General features: G+C 51.2%; 1 protein-coding gene across 4 annotated transcripts in view; it reads left to right on the plus strand.

Annotated features, from left to right (window-relative positions):
- The window catches only part of TTC16 (tetratricopeptide repeat domain 16), a 589,702-nt gene that overhangs the window by 351,364 nt on the left and 221,952 nt on the right, over positions 1–16,386 (plus strand). For all 4 annotated transcript variants that reach the window (XM_086924937.1, XM_086924938.1, XM_086924936.1 and 1 more), the window contains 2 exons: positions 8,479–8,693; positions 14,843–15,201. In XM_086924937.1, coding sequence (XP_086781063.1) covers positions 8,479–8,693; positions 14,843–15,201 — 574 coding nt within the window. The remainder of the gene's footprint in view (positions 1–8,478; positions 8,694–14,842; positions 15,202–16,386) is intronic.

A 16,386-nucleotide genomic window follows, 5' to 3' on the forward strand; every position in this document is an offset into this window, starting at 1 on the left:
GGGCTGCAGCACGTATTGCGCCACCCTTAGAGGTCCTGTGCCCTGACACAAACACACTGCCTCTAAGGGCTGCAGCACGTATTGCGCCACCCTCAGAGGCCCTGTGCCTTGACACACACAAACACTCCTCTAAGGGCCGCAGCACGTATTGTGCCACCCTCAGAGGCCCTGTGCCCTGACACACACAAACACTCCTCTAAGGGCTGCAGCACGTATTGCGCCACCCTTAGAGGCCCTGCGCCCTGACACACACAAACACTCCTCTAAGGGCTGCAGCACGTATTGCGCCACCCTTAGAGGTCCTGTGCCCTGACACACACAAACACTCCTCTAAGGGCTGCAGCACGTATTGCGCCACCCCTAGAGGTCCTGTGCCCTGACACAAACACACTGCCTCTAAGGGCTGCAGCACGTATTGCGCCACCCTCAGAGGCCCTGTGCCTTGACACACACAAACACTCCTCTAAGGGCTGCAGCACGTATTGTGCCACCCTCAGAGGCCCTGTGCCCTGACACACACACACTGCCTCTAAGGGCTGCAGCACGTATTGTGCCACCCTCAGGGGCCCTGTGCCCTGACACAAACACACTGCCATGGCAGGCTGCGTGTCTTGGTGCAGAATAAAGTGACAAGGCGACGTGGCACACATCTCAGTGTTAATGCCAAAAGGGCGATACTGTCGCCCCAGCTGCTGCCCTGCTGAAGTGAGGAACTTTTCCTCTGGAAGTAAACCAAATGTTTCTCTTTTAACCAAGGTAATCCATAGTAATCCACAAACGTAATAGCTGTCAAGTAATCCACGTTTTCAATGTTTATGACATCGCTCCATAGACAGTTTGGTTGAAATAGAATACTTTATTCGCATTTTCAGATGCCATAGGCTGCCAATCCTAGAGTAAACATAGACATGTGCCGTCAACCTTCCTTTGAGCCAACACAGGCAAATCTCCAAATTCATTCCGAACTTTTTAGTTCTTTGTCAGGGGTTCTGTAATGAATCAGAAACAGTGCACGAACAGCGGGCTGAATGCCAGTAGATCATAATGTCAACAACAACCAATCCGATGTCTCCCCACAATCTCCCTCCTTGACCCGCCTCATGAGTGCTCACATGAAATGCAATTCCAAACCATAATGTGCTTAAAACATCTGAAACATACTGTCAACAGCAGCTGCTCTTCCCGAAGTCTCCCATGGCCCCTCCTTCTCAGCCCACACATGTACTTGTATCAAAATTAAATAAGTAAAATACTAAATCCCACAAAGTACACACTTCAGCCCCTTTCCCTAAAGTTCACGGAAAGCAAACTGTGTTCTTTTACCTGATAAAGCTGCAGCCGGCAGTGCGACATGTCTGTGCCTTCCTCCGAGTTTCAAATCTTTAACGTCCCTCCCATACACATCTCCTCTTAAAGCAGCTTCCCCACCTTTACCCCATGAATCCCTGATTGAAAGAGCATCAGATGACCTATTTTGACCTATACTAACACTCTGAAAAGAATAATGACTACCTTTCCCATAATGCACTGACACTAACTAAATAAAACTGTGATCAGATTTAGTGAAAACAAACAAAAACGAGTGATAGTGCCATGCCTACAAACCACTGCCCTGGCATACATCAGTCACCTAGCTGGGTGCCCTATGCCAGTGGTGAGGGTACAGGTGCATGAGCCCTGTACCCGCACAGTGTCTAAGTCCATTCTTAGACATTGTAAATGAAGTGCTGCCTTTAAGAGTATATGGTGCTGGGAGTTTGTCATTACGAACTCCACAGCAGGTTCCAATACCCGGTTCCGAGAGACCTCCTCCGCCGCAGACCCGCACAAGACACGGTCCACAGAGCGTGAACCTTGGACACACCCGTCCTTAGGTTTCCGTTTGGACTCTATGCCTAGCAAGACCAGTTTTCTACGTCGCATGCACCTACCGTACTCCGCTACCAGGTCTTTACTCCCGCCATACCTGCGCCCCTCATCTCTATAGAGAGAACTTAAGCCCTGAAGAGTCATATCTTCACCCGATGTGACGAAACATGTGTCGGCTTGCATTATTTTGAATGTACTGATCAAGACTGAGCTATAAATCTTTCTTCATACACCGCTGGATCTTGACTTTTATTACGCTTCTCTTTGAACTGTACCTAACTGTTTGGTTTTTACATAAGAACCTATCACTCTAAACGTGTGCCCAGGACCTATGTTTCTATTGTTGGGGTAGGGGACTAGTGCCCTTACCTATACAGGAGCTGTTTTGTTTGGGCTTGTTCCCCGACCTGTTTGCCCCGCTATACTTTTGTATATATGAACCTGACCTAGGATCGTACATGTTAGTGCGCCATTTCTTCCTGTCCTCCACTCAGACCCAATCTCTTCGCACTCCACAGCACCATAATGAATACAAAGAAAACTGAGAAGTTTGGCATCAAACTTATCAGCACATTAAACCCACACTGATGCCAGTGTGAGATTTAATGAAAAATGCACACAGAGGGCATCTTAGAGATGCCCCCGGAAAACGAACCTACCACTAGTGTCTAGGCTGACAGGCTGATTTCAGCTGCCACCGCCAGACATGTTTCTGGACCCCTGGGTCGAGAGCCTGCTTCTCTCTAGGGCCTGAAACAATGCACATCCTGGGACGAGGTGCCAAGCCTCCTCCTCCAGGATGGGCAGAGTTCACGAAGGGGAAGCTTGCCACCATTGTGGGCTTCCCCAGGCCCCTTGCTGCACAAAGCAACTTGTCCCCACTGGTTCTGACCCCCCACTTTGATCGGGAGAACTGGTGGGAAAAACAAGTGAGGAAGAGAGGTGTGCCCACCTCTGCCAACTCCACCCCGAAGGTGGGGAAGGTGAGGTGAAGCACAACTCGTGGGGCCCGATTCAGAGAACTAACTTAAGACAACATTCTAAACTTACTACCATTTTGGTATTCACAGAAGGCACTTACTCATTTTGGTATTCACAGAAGTTAGGAGTCCTAACTTTAGAACTCCTAAATGCCTTCTGTGAATACCGAAAGTCTTAAAGTTAGGATTTTTCTCAGTTTAGGAGTAGTAAAGTCTAACTTTACTACTCCTAAACTGGAAAAACTCTAACTTTACTACTCCTAAACTGAGAAAAATCCTAACTTTAAGACTTTCGGTGCCCCCCTCCCACTGGAGGGTGGCATAATAGGGTGTGTACCCACCCCAGGGAAGGGACACATTGATCCCTGCCTTTTATCTACCTGTAACGCCCCTAAATCTTGTATGTAGGGGCACCTCTGAACCCTGCGTCCTCAGACAAGAACCTGCAACAAGAAAAGAAGAAGAAGGACAGAACAGCCGTGTGGAAGCTAACAATAGGAAGACGCCCACTGACTTGGCCCCAGCCCTACCTGCCTGTCTCCACCTCGAACCTGCTCCTGTGAAATCCAGGTGTGTCCTGCAGCCAGCATCCTTGAAAACCCCAGAGGACCTGCCTGCCTTCAACTACCGACCTCGAGTGGGCAAACACCACAAGGAGGCGCCCCCCCCCCCCGCTGGCGATCCTGACCCGAGATCCGGCGACCCCCGACCTGCCTCAAGCCTCCAGCCGACGCCTGCAGCCTAACTCCAGAAGGTCCCCTAACTGCGACTAGGAGCTGGTAAGAGGATTTGACCCCAAAAGGCAACCCTGCACCTGACGCCCCACGGCCTTGTGTGCCCAAACCAACGGTGCCTAACCAACCCCTTACCTCCCAACTTACCTCTCGAAGTGGTGGTCGCTCCCAGAAGACCTTCGCAAACCGGATGTTCCCTATTGAAATCAACAGGGCACCCAACGTCAAAACAGCACCCTGCACCCGGCCGCTCTAGTGCCGCTGAGGGTGCACCTTTGGTGCTAATTTCTTTACGCATTTGCCCTCAGCTAAAGTCCAGGAGCTTTGCTCCCACAACCCAGTGGCCTGCTTGCCATCAGTCACCAACCTATTCCCCATTGGAGAACATTGGGCCTCCGCACTCTGCACCCGGCCGCCCTAGTGCTGCTGAGGGTGTAACAAGAGTGCATCCTTGACCCTGGGGGAACCCTGGATCTAACCCCAGAAACTCAACTCCAAAGTCCGAGTACTTACCTGGTAACCATTAACGTCATTTCTCTCTATAGGAATCTATTGACTGTTTTTCTGTGAAAAATGTTCTAAGTGTGGAGTTGATTTGTACGGAAATCTGAAAAATAACAATTGTGCACTTACCTCTTCTCTAGGAAATGTCCCAGTGTGATATCTAGGCATATCACACTGAGTAGAAAAAGTAATCTCAAACGTAACGTAAAAGTAACTTTTTTTATTTTTATTTTATAAAGTTTTACATAGCGGGAACTACATTTACGATCGTTGCATTACAAGTTCTATCAGATACAAGAGCATAGTTACAATGTTACAATGTTACAGTAATTCGAGGACGGAGGAGAGGAAGGAGTAATAGCGGGGAGGCGAGGAGGAACAGTGCCCAATGTCCGGCTAGGTAGGTGACGGTCAAGGGGGAAACTAGGGCCCATCTCCTCATTAGCTGTTGAGTAGCTCCACCGGTGATCAGCCATGTTGCTCATGTCTCAGCGTTTAGGAAAAAACTGTTTTAAGTTTATTTGATGTGCAAAGGTTAGATAGCGCTATCTAGACCCGGAGGAATCAGAGCGCAAAACCAGGAGAACGTTGCACTGGAAGGTACATCAAGAGGATTATAAAGTGCAGGCTTTACCCGTCGGTATTAGAGCGCTATAACAGAGGCACATTGCGTTACAAATTACATCAGTTACAATAGCATAGTAAGGTATAGTAAACAAACAACGAGGTTGAGAGAATTTATAGGAAAGGAGGGGAGGAAGAAGCCATAGCAGGGAGACGAGGAAGAACTGTGACCAATGTCCGGCTGGGTAGGTGACGGTCGAGGGCGAAACCTGGGCCAATCTCCTCATTAGTTGTCCAGCAACTCCATCGGGCATCAGCCATGTTGCTCAGGTCTCAAAGTTCGGGTAAAACAGTTTAGAATAGAACCCATGTGCGGGACGTCTGGGGGGAAGGCACGATACTCCTGTTTGCTTCCCTTAAGGTAAAATATCACCTGTGTGACAGTGAATATTTCCGTTATTTACAGGTACGGCATGCACTGCTTACTCACATCCCGGGGACGATTCAGAAAAGGGGGGGGGTGGGGCAGGGGGGGGACTCACATCCCGGGGGGCACAGCACTTCCAGAGGCCTCTCCCCTCGAAGACAGAGTGTTAGACGGCCATCTCCCTGAGAAGGCTATCTCTTTTCTATACAAGAAGCTTGTCAACAATATGGAAAACCCGCTGGTAGATCTTAGACAGCACTGGCAGGATGATGGGCTGGAGCTAGATGATGAGGACTGGCAGGAGGCAGTGTCGTCCCCGAAGGTTGTGGCAATTCCTATGCGACTCCGACTGATGCAACTAAAGATCTTACATAGATCGTACGTCACAGCTCCCTGACTGATTCATATGGGCCGCTCGGAAACCGGGGAATGCATGAGGTGGTGTGGGAACTGGGGACCTTTATACATATCCTGTGGCATTGTACGAGAGTGCAGGGGTATTGGGGTAAGATCCATAGCACGTTGCGCACAGTCATAGGCACGGAAATGCAGTTGGAAGCCTGCAGGTGTATTCTGAATATATGGGAACCAACCGATCTTAATTCGTACAAGAAGCAATGGGCAACACTGGCATTCATGATTGCGAAGCGCAATATAGCGCAACTGTGGTGAGCTCGCCAGCCTCCTGGGGTGGAAAAGTGGAGGGAGGATTTGGACTTTTGTAAGTTCAGAGAAAGGGCAGTGTATTCCGCCAGGGGCTGCCCAAGAAAGTGGTGTAGATCTGGGGGTCATGGAATCACTATAGAGGGGATACCTGTACCCCCCCAACCTGTCCCGAGGATATTGAAGAGCACACGTCCCCTTGAGCCATTCACTGTTATATCCGCACAATATTTTGATGGTATGGAATGTCTGTTAATGTCCTATTTTATTCTATAATGTGTCCCCTGATGTCTCTTTTTCTTTGTTGCTTTGATTTAATAAAAAGAAATTAAAAAAAAGAAGGCAAGAGGGGGAGCCATGCCGCCGAAGGAATTGTAGTGGTCCTCTTGAGGTCAGGCATAGTCCTGGAGGGGTTGAGAAATTGAAAGTCAGGCAAGGAGGTAGAAGTAATCATTGTCAGCCTTGTTGGGGTCAGGCATCCTGGGACCCCTTTCCTGACCGAGAGTGTGCCAAGTACAATAGCGCTTAGTGGGGAGGGAAAGGTCAGACTCTCATTGGATCCAAAACAGGGCCACAAGATCTCCCCCAGGGACCCTAAGCGCTCCAGTCGAGCCGCAGACCAGAAAGCGAGCAGGGACATATCATCAGTAAGGTGGGCAGCGCAGTGGGAGCCCCAATCCTGACTCTCATAGCTGGGGGAGGGGGCGGGGGGGGGTTCCGCTCACCTCAATCTTCAGGGCACCATAACCGGCACATCCCCTGCGGCCGAGAGATGATGATCACACGCAGTGGATCCGCTCCGCCCAAATCTCAAAGCGGGTCCACTCCTTCCCAGGTGCCATCTTGAAGTCAAAAGCGCTGGGCAGGACCGCAGCGGATATCCTGGGTTTGCAGCATCCGGTCCGCCATCCTGACTCGGGCAGGGGAGGGAGGCGTGGAGGGGGGGGAAGGGTCCGCTCACCTCAATCTGCAGCAATCTTCTAGGCAAAATATCTGGCGCGTCCACTGCGGCTGAGAAATGATGATCAGAAGTAGTGGGTCCGCTCTGCCTCACTCTCAAAGCGGGTCCACTCCTTCCCATGCGCCTTCTTAAGGTCAGGCACCGTGGAAGCCTCAATGTCTGCTGGTTAATAGCATTCTGTTCCCTCTCCTCACATCAAGATGACCAGGGTACAGGGGGAGGGATCTGCTTGCTGTCCACCCTCCAGTGCTGCTGATTTCTTGCAGGGGCCCCAACTCGGGAATTTTTACATGTCAGGCGCCATATTAAAGTCAGGCAGGGCCTCTCTGCATCAACGTCCCCTGGGCCACCTTCTTGCTGTTATTCAGAAAAAGGAAAAAGGGGGAGCAGACTAACCTCTCAGATGGGCACCGTCGCCTTCCGCCACTCTCCGGTTATCGGTGCCCCAGTCTCATGGGCCCTGCAGTGCTGCAATCATGCTCCCAGTGCTGTATATTTTCGCATTGCGGCTCCTTGCGGCACAGTGTTCCAGGCCGCCCAGGCTGTCACAGGGTGCTCCACGATGCTCCATATTCCAACGCAAACCTGCACCGTTACCGTCACCGTGACAAAGGCTGGAATTCTGTCACCTAGGGCACAGGTATATTTGCTGACCGAAACATTCAGCTATTTCAAAAACCAAAAGTTCTTGTCGACTTGGTTGCGTTATGTTTGTTATCCTTAGATTGATCCCTGAAGAAGGTGGTTTTCCACCAAAATGCATTGGATGGATATGTATCATTGTCCGGGAATGAATTTCGAATAATTCCTATGAGTATATGGATAAATTTATCAATTCAATGAAATAAAATTGGATATGCGCAACCAAGTGGACAAGAACTTTTGATTTTTGAAATAGCTGAATGTTTCGGTCAGCAAATATACCTGTGCCCTAGGTGACAGTTGCACTATTGGGTGCCACTGCTACTTTACATGTATTAAACACGCTCCGGGCGGGGAACGATACCTAGGAGCACGGCAAAGATTCAACAATTGGATTAAACCAGAGGCGGTGCACCACCATTATCCTTAAAAGGCTGGAATTCTCACATGGACCGCAGGCGGGGGAACTCAATATGCCGTGCGTTATCACGCCGCTCCTGCAGCTCTGTAGCTCGCGCAGCTCCGCGCTGTCTTAGTTGGCTTCAGTGTGCAAGTATCGATACAAAGTATATGTACAGCATTTCACAGTATTGCATTACCAGTCATTCAAACTGTAACCATTTCAAAGTACATTTACAATTGCATTTCAAACTATATATTTACTGCAAAGTATTTGTCAACTTAACTGTGCCAGGCTTGCTTGGTTCTAGAAAATAAAATAACTGAAAGAATATTTTTATACAAAAACAATTGGTCTGAGTTCAGAATTTGAGTGTTTGAGACCTTTTGCTGACTGAGTGTGTACAACAAATGCTTAACACTGTCCTCTGATACTGCCTTACTGCTCGTCCAAGCTACCACTTTAGAGAGTAAGGCCACACCTGGCTTTAACCTCTGTTATACCTCTGGGGACACTGTACCTTACTTTGGTCCAGTATATACAGATCCAGCTTCCGACACACTCCCACCATCAGCACAGTATGAACTGACACTGTGTCATCTCCTCGCTATGATTGGGCGCTCCCTTTGTCAACACACCAGGAATGAACGCTCCCACCATCATTGTTTTGCTTTTATTGACAAAATAAACCAGTTCCACGAGTACAAGGTTCTTGACTGTCCTTCTCTTTCCAGATCCTTTTGTGTTACCAGGATGTGGGGGAAGCCCTGCGGCTGGGGTCAGACCACCGGGCTGCCCAGGCTTTGAGCCGTTATCTGAAGAACCAGGCAGATGAAGCCAGGGCCCTGGCCGTGATCAAAGCCGTGGAGGGACAGCTCCATGAAGCCCTGAGCAAGATCTGCAGCGCTATAGAGCATGACCCCAATGATGCCGAGTATTACACATTCAGGTACAGGCTGAAACAGGAAGGCCTGGGGCAGGTCACATGGCAAAACCATGTTCCTGAGTGAGCTTGAAGGGTGCAGATCCAAAGTCCCTGGGAGGTGTCCGCAAGGGAGAGCATGGAACCAGGTAGGGTTGGTGAGCTTGCAGGGACACCTCAGAGTGTGTGAAGTTTGGAGCAATGGACCCAGTGGGTGTTGGAGAGTGCACATGGGAAACAGTGATAGAGGGACACCTGGGAGCGTGTGTACTTGGGAGCCATGGACCCAGAGGGTTCTGGAAGGGCCCTCTCTTTGGAGAACTAGGATTCCAATGGGTCTGGGAAGTTGTGCACATGGATGTAGAGGGATCTACCTTGGACAGCGTGTGCATCGAGGAGCATGGCTCGTGGAGGAACTCAGAGGGCATGCATGTATAATCCAGGCATTTTGTAGGGCTTGGGAGGGAACAGATATTGAACACCATGGGTCTGGAAGGTCCTGGTCGTGTATGACATGGTTGAACATGACTACAGAGGGGCCTGGGAGGGTGTGCTTGTGGGTTCATAAGTGTCCATAAGGGCCTTGGAGCTTGTACTCAGTGGTGGAGGCTGCTCTCAGGGAGAGAGTGAGGTAGGCTTGGAGCATTTCCTCAGTGGAGGGGACCGCTCTTGGGGAGAGAGGGAGGTAGGCGTGTAGCGTGTCCTAAGCGGTGGAGACTGCTCTCAGTGACAGAGGGGGATTGGCTTGGAGCGTTTCCTCAGTGGTGGAGACTGCTCTCAGAGACAAGGAGGTAGGCTTGTAGCATTTCCTCAGTGAAGGGGACCGCTCTCGGGGAGAGAGGGAGGTAGGCGTGTAGCGTGTCCTCGGTGGTGGAGAATGCTCTCAGGAAGAGAGGGAGGTAAGCGTGTAGCATGTCCTCAGTGGTGGAGACCACACTCAGAGAGAGAGGGAGGTAGGCGTGTAGTGTGTCCTTGGTGGTGGAGACGCTCTCAGGGAGAGAGGGAGATAGGCGGATAGCGTGTCCTCGGTGGTGGAGAATGCTCTCAGGAAGAGAGGGAGGTAAGCATGTAGCATGTCCTCAGTGGTGGAGACCACACTCAGGGAGAGAGGGAGGTAGGCGTGTAGTGTGTCCTTGGTGGTGGAGACTGCTCTCAGGGAGAGAGGGAGATAGGCGTGTAGTGTGTCCTCGGTGGTGGAGAATGCTCTCAGGAAAAGAGGGAGGTAAGCGTGTAGCATGTCCTCAGTGGTGGAGACCACACTCAGGGAGAGAGGGAGGTAGGCTTGTAGTGTGTCCTTGGTGGTGGAGACTGCTCTCAGGGAGAGAGGGAGGTAGGCGTGTAGTGTGTCCTTGGTGGTGGAGACTGCTCTCAGGGAGAGAGGGAGATAGGCGTGTAGCGTATCCTCGGTGGTGGAGAATGCTCTCAGGAAGAGAGGGAGGTAAGCGTGTAGCATGTCCTCAGTGGTGGAGACCACACTCAGGGAGAGAGGGAGGTAGGCTTGTAGTGTGTCCTTGGTAGTGGAGATAGCTCTCAGGCAGCGTGTCCTTTGTGGTGGAGGCTGCTCTCGGAGACAGGGAGGTAGGCTTATAGCGTTTCCTCAGTGGAGGGGACCGCTCTCAGGGAGAGAGGGAGGTAGGCGTATAGCGTGTCCTTGGTGGTGGAGACTGTTCTCAGGGACAGAGGGAGGTAGGCTTGTAGCGTGTCCTCGGTGGTGGAGACCGCTCTGAGGGGGAGATGACGGTAGGCGTGTAGCGTGTCCTTTGTGGTGGAGGCTGCTCCAGGAGAGGGAGGTAGGCGTGTAGCGTGTCCTTAGTGGTGAAGACTGCTCTGAAGGAGAGAAGGAGGTAGGCTTGTAGCGTGTCCTTTGTGGTGGAGACTGCTCTCAGGAAGAGAGGGAGGTAGACATGTAACGTGTCCTCAGTGGTAGAGACTGCTCTCAGGGAGAGAGGGAGGTAGGCTGGTAGCGTGTCCTTGGTGGTGGAGACTGCTCTCAGGGAAACAAGGGGTAGGCTTGTAGCGTGTCCTTGGTGGTGGAGAATGCTCTCAGGTAAACAAGGGGTAGGCTTGTAGCGTGTCCTTGGTGGTGGATAATGCTCTCAGGGAAACAAGGGGTAGGGTTGTAGCGTGTCCTCGGTGGTGGAGATCACTCTCAGAGACAGGGGGTAAGCTTGGAGCGTGTCATCGGTGTTGGAGATCACTCTCAGGGAGAGAGGCTTGTAGTGTGTCCTTGGTAGTAGAGATCGCTCTCAGGGAGAGAGGGAGGTAAGCGTGTAGCGTGTCCTTTGTGGTGGAGGCTGCTCCAGGAGAGGGAGGTAGGCGTGCAGCGTGTCCTTAGTGGTGAAGACTGCTCTGAAGGAGAGAAAGAGGTAGGCGTGTAGCGTGTCCTTTGTGGTGGAGACCACTCTCAGGAAGAGAGGGAGGTAGACATTTAACGTGTCCTCAGTGGTACAGACTGCTCTCAGGGAGAGAGGGAGGTAGGCTGGTAGTGTGTTCTTGGTGGTGTAGCCTGCTCTCACGGAGACAGGGGGTAGGCTTGTAGCGTGTCTCAGTGATGGAGACCGCTCTCAGTGACAGGGGGTAGGCTTGTAGCATGTCCTTGGAAGCGGAGACCGCTCTCAGAGACAAGGGTTAGGCTTGTAGCGTGTCCTCAGTGGCGAAGACTGCTCTCAGAGACAGGGGGTAGGCTTATAGCGTGTCCTTTGTGGTGGAGAATGCTCTCAGGGAAAGAGGGCGGCAGGCTTGTAGCACATTCTGGGTGGTGGAGACTGCTCTCAGGGAGAGAGGGAGGTAGGCGTGTATCATGTCCTCAGTGGTGGAGACCGGTTCAGGGAGAGAGGGAGGTAGGCTTGGAGCATGTCCTCATGGTAGAGACTGCTCTCAGGGAAAGAGTGAGGTAGGCATGTAGTGTGTCCTTAGTGGTGAAAACTGCTCGGAAGGAGAGAGGGAGGTAGGTGTGTCCTCGGTGGTGGAGAATGCTCTCAGGAAGAGAGGGAGGTAGGCGTGTAGCGTGTCCTCAGTGGTGGAGACCGCACTCAGGGAGAGAGGGAGGTAGGCGTGTAGCGTTTCCTCGGTGGTAGAGACTGCTCTCAGAGAGAGAGGGAGGTAGGCGTGTAGCGTGTCCTTTGTGGTGGAGGCTGCTCTCAGAGAGAGAGGGAGGTAGGTATGTAGCATGTCCTTTGTGGTGGAGGCTGCTCTTATGGAGACAGCGAGGTAGGTGTGTAGCGTGTCCTTGGTGGTAGAGACCGCTCTCAGAAAGAGAGGCAGTTAGGCGGGTATCGTGTCCTTGTTGGTGGAGACTGCTCTCAGGGAGAGAGGGAGGTTGGCATGTAGCGTGTCCTCGGTGGTGGAGACCGCTCTCAGGGTGAGAGGGAGGTAGGCTAGTAGCGTGTACGCGGTGGTGGAGACCGTTCTCAGGCGTAGAGGGAGGTAGGCTTGTAGCATGTACTCGGTGGTGGAGACTGCTCTCAGGTAGAGAGGGAGGTAGGCTTGTAGCGTGTTCTCAGTGGTGGAGATCACTCTCAGAGACAGGGGGTAAGCTTGGAGCATGTCCTTTGTGGTGGAGGCTGCTCCAGGAGAGGGAGGTAGGCGTGTAGCATGTGCTTAGTAGTGAAAACTGCTCTCAAGGAGAGAGGGAGGTAGGCGTGTAGCGTGCCCTTTGTGGTGGAAGCTGCTTTCAGGGACAGAGGGAGATAGGCATGTAGCGTGCCCTCATTGGTGGAGACCGTTCTCAGGGAGAGAGGGAGGTAGACTTGTAGCATGTGGTGGAGGCTGCTCTCAAGGTGGTGGAGGCTGCTCTCAAGGAAAGAGGGAGAGAGGCTTGTAGCGTGTACTCGGTGGTGGAGACCGTTTCTCAGGGAGAGAGGGAGGTAGGCTTGCGAGTGTGCTCGGTGGTGGAGATCGCTCTCATGGAGAGAGGGAGAGGGAGGTAGGCTTGGAGCGTGTCCTCATAGGTGGAGACTGCTCTCAGGGAGAGAGGGAGGTAGGCTTGTAGCGTGTACTCAGTGGTGGAGACCTTTCTTAGGGAGAGAGGGAGGTAGCCTTGTAGCGTGTCCTCTGTGGTGGAAATCGCTCTCAGGGAGAGAGGGAGGTAGTCTTGGAGCACGGTGGAGATCGCTCTCAGGGAGAGAGGGAGGTAGGCTTGCGAGTGTGCTCGGTGGTGGAGATCACTCTCATGGAGAGAGGGCGAGGGAGGTAGGCTTGGAGCGTGTCCTCATAGGTGGAGACTGCTCTCAGGGAGAGAGGGAGGTAGGCTTGTAGCGTGTACTCGGTGGTGGAGACCGTTCTTAGGGAGAGAGGGAGGTAGCCTTGTAGCATGTCCTCTGTGGTGGAAATCGCTCTCAGGGAGAGAGGGAGGTAGTCTTGGAGCGCGGTGAGATCGCTCTCAGCGAGAGAGGGAGGTAGGCTTGCGAGTGTGCTCGGTGGTGGAGATTGCTCTCATGGAGAGAGGGAGAGGGAGGTAGGCTTGGAGCGTATCCTCATAGGTGGAGACTGCTCTCAGGGAGAGAGGGAGGTAGGCTTGTAGCGTGTACGCTGTGCTGGAGACCGTTCTCAGGGAGAGAGGGAGGTAGGCTTAGAGTGCGGTGGAGATCGCTCTCGGGGAGAGAGGGAGGTAGGTAAGCATGGGCGAATTTTGCGAATCTGGCGTTCGCGAATTTTGCGAATTTGCGAACTCGCAATCCGCAAAATCAGCGAATTCTCGCGAATTTGCGGATTTTTTTTTGTGTTCGCAAGGATTTCTGCCAGTTCGCCAGGATTTCTGCCAGTTCGCGAGGGTTTTGTAACAGTTCGCAATCGCGAACTTACATGTCGGCTCGCAACGGTCACGATTATGTTGTTTCTACGTCTGGTTCATCATCATAGGTTCCCAGCACCCTCTGTTTCACCCCTGCCACCCTCTGTTTTACCCATGCCACCCTCTGGTACATCAATGCCTTATGCCACCCTCTGGTTCATCATCACTGTAGATTATGGGGGGGAAAAGCAAGCACACCTGCCTGCTTCAACTGACATGAATTAATTTGGGGTTGATTTATTAATGTGTCACTGTTTTAAAATTCCAGTCTGGCACCTGCATCCTTATCTGTAATTTGCTTTCTGTTGCAGTGCAATTTTTTTTTCCAGGACCTTTGTGGCCTACTTATAGCTATTCTATGAGCCTGCTGTGAGGGTCAGAGCAGGGTCATACAATTGTTGCAATTAGCAACTGAACTTTGGAGGGGCCCCAGTCAGGAAGCACTACAGGGAACGGTTACTAATGATGAGTTTGAACTTTTGAACCTGCTTTCACTTTTGCAAAACTCGTTTTTCTGCAGAGCAGCATTACAGCAACTTTAATGCCCCACCAAGCTTATATGAGAAAGTTGATTTCTAATCCAAAAGTTATCCAAAGAAAATCAAAAGGCCTCAAATCTAAAAAAGTGCAGGCAAATGTCAACCTGAGGAGTTATTCTGATAAAAATAATCATTTTCAGAAGGTCTATGCTGCTTGCTAGTAGATTTCTTGTGCGGAATTGCAATTTTTGTAATTTCGCGAGTGCGAGATTGTTGCTGCCCGCCGCACCTACATGTTCGCAATTGCGAACTTACAACGCAAAGAAAAAAAATCCGCTGCGTGCGAATTTGCGGATTTTGCGGGAAATTCGCGATTCTCACGGATTGCGAATTTACCGAAAATCCGCAAAATCCGCGAGCGTAACGGATTTTCCGCCCATGCTTAGAGGTAGGCATGTAGCGTGTCCTCAGTGGTGGAGACTGCTCTCAGGGAGAGGGGGAGGTAGCCTTGTAGCGTGTACTCGGTGGTGGAGACCGCACTAAGGGAGAGAGGGAGGTAGGCTTTAGGTGTGTCCTCGGTGGTGGAGATCGCTCTCAGGGAGAGAGGGAGGTAGGCTTGGAGCGTGGTGGAGACTGCTCTCGGGGGGAGAGAGGGAGGTAGGCATTGGAGCGTGTCCTCAGTGCTGGAGGCTGCTCCAAAAGAGGGAGGTAGGCTTGAATCATGTCCTCAGTGGTGGAGGCTGCTCCAAGAGAGGGAGGTAGGCTTGGAGCGTGTCCTCGGTAGTGAAGACCGCTCTAAGAGAGAGAGGGAGGTAGGCCTTTCATGCATTCACTATACTCACTTCTCTTTGCTCTGTTTTGTCTTGCCCACAATGCCTCCTCTCACCTGCTGGACAATGAGGCAGAGGGACACTCTACAGGAGACTCCAAGACTTCAGTTCAGCAATGGATGACTTTGTGCTAGCAATGCAACTGAGTGGGGCTACTGAGACCTCCCCGGTGGCGACCCAAGCTGTAGAAGCGCCAGTAGAGCTGCCTGTAATGAGAGGGCCTGGAGAGAGCCCCCAGGGGAGGCGAACGACAGATCCTGCAGCCGGTGAGCAGCTCTCAGTGTTCTTGGAGGCCCAGAAGCAGCTGCTCCTCACCTACAATGATTTTGCTGTGCAGTGTTACAAGAAGGGGTTCTACGAAGAGGGAGTGCTGCTCCTGAATAAGGCCATCAAAGGGCAGAAACACGAGATGGGCCTCTACATGAATCGAGGCGGTAAGCAGGGGGGGCAGCCACGGGTTTAGCACATACGGGGGTAGGGGTTTGCAGTATGATTTTAAGGTCCCTCTTTGAGGGATGTCAGCAGTTTATGACATAAATGTGCATTGAAATTTCGTAATGACATGGCGCATGTGGATTAGGTGTTGGGCGATTTTAGGACTCTGCGGGAGCATCATTTTATGCCTCTTCCAACAAGCTCTTCTCTACTCGCACACAAGCTCCTTGCCGAGATGGCTGCTTCTCAGACTGTTCTTGAGGCCCCACTGTCGGTGTGTTCATGCTCCAGCAGGTATATCCTGAGAGACAAGGACAGACAGACGTCTGCTACTGATAGAACCTTCAATAAACTAGTTACATGTCATCATTAGGGAGCTGATGAAGGTAATAACAATTGGGCCTAATTTATGAGGCCCACAAGCTACCGTTGCATCACTTTTTGTTACGCTGCAGTGGCGTAGAAAATGCACCACACTGCACCATATTTACAAAGCAACGCATCTAGGCAGATGTGTCACTTTTAAACCCCTACGCTACATTATACCTGCAGCAGGTATATTGTATACAGGGTGGGTGTTCCGACACATAAAAGGCTTGTGGAAGTGTCTCAGTGAAATCTATGACACTTTTAAGGCCTCACTCTGTCAAATCCTTATGCCTGCTTGAAACAGGCATATAGGATGGCACAGGCCTCGCCCCATGTGAAATAACACATTGCTGGATTTGCATCTGTTTCCATACACACTCCAGCAATGCGCCATTTATGTGCTGACAGTTACATCAGGATTACTGATGTATCTGTCAATACTTGCGACATAGTGCTCTGAAAAGTGTTGCATCACTGTTTTCCCTTTGTCAAGGAGTATTACCAAGTAGCAGGACAACAAGGTTAATCGTGTGTTGTTAGAGTGTAAAGCCGCATGGTGGTAATGGACCGGGTTCGTGAACTATCGGTACCGCGTTTGGTTCAAGAGACTCTTAACCTCGTTGTCCTGCTACTTGTAATACTCCTTGACAAAGGGCCATTTCGCCCGAAATGCATTGGAGTGGAACCCATGAATCTGCTAATGTACAAGTACGCATAAAAACGAAGCATCTTTGAACCGATTGATATACTTTGAATATCAACTAACCGACAAGAGGAATAAAACAAAAAGTTTGAAAATGTTCTCAAGAACTCTG

This window comes from Lissotriton vulgaris, chromosome 5 (genome assembly GCF_964263255.1).
Source record: "Lissotriton vulgaris chromosome 5, aLisVul1.2, whole genome shotgun sequence".
In the NCBI taxonomy this organism is placed as follows: Eukaryota; Metazoa; Chordata; class Amphibia; order Caudata; family Salamandridae; genus Lissotriton; species Lissotriton vulgaris.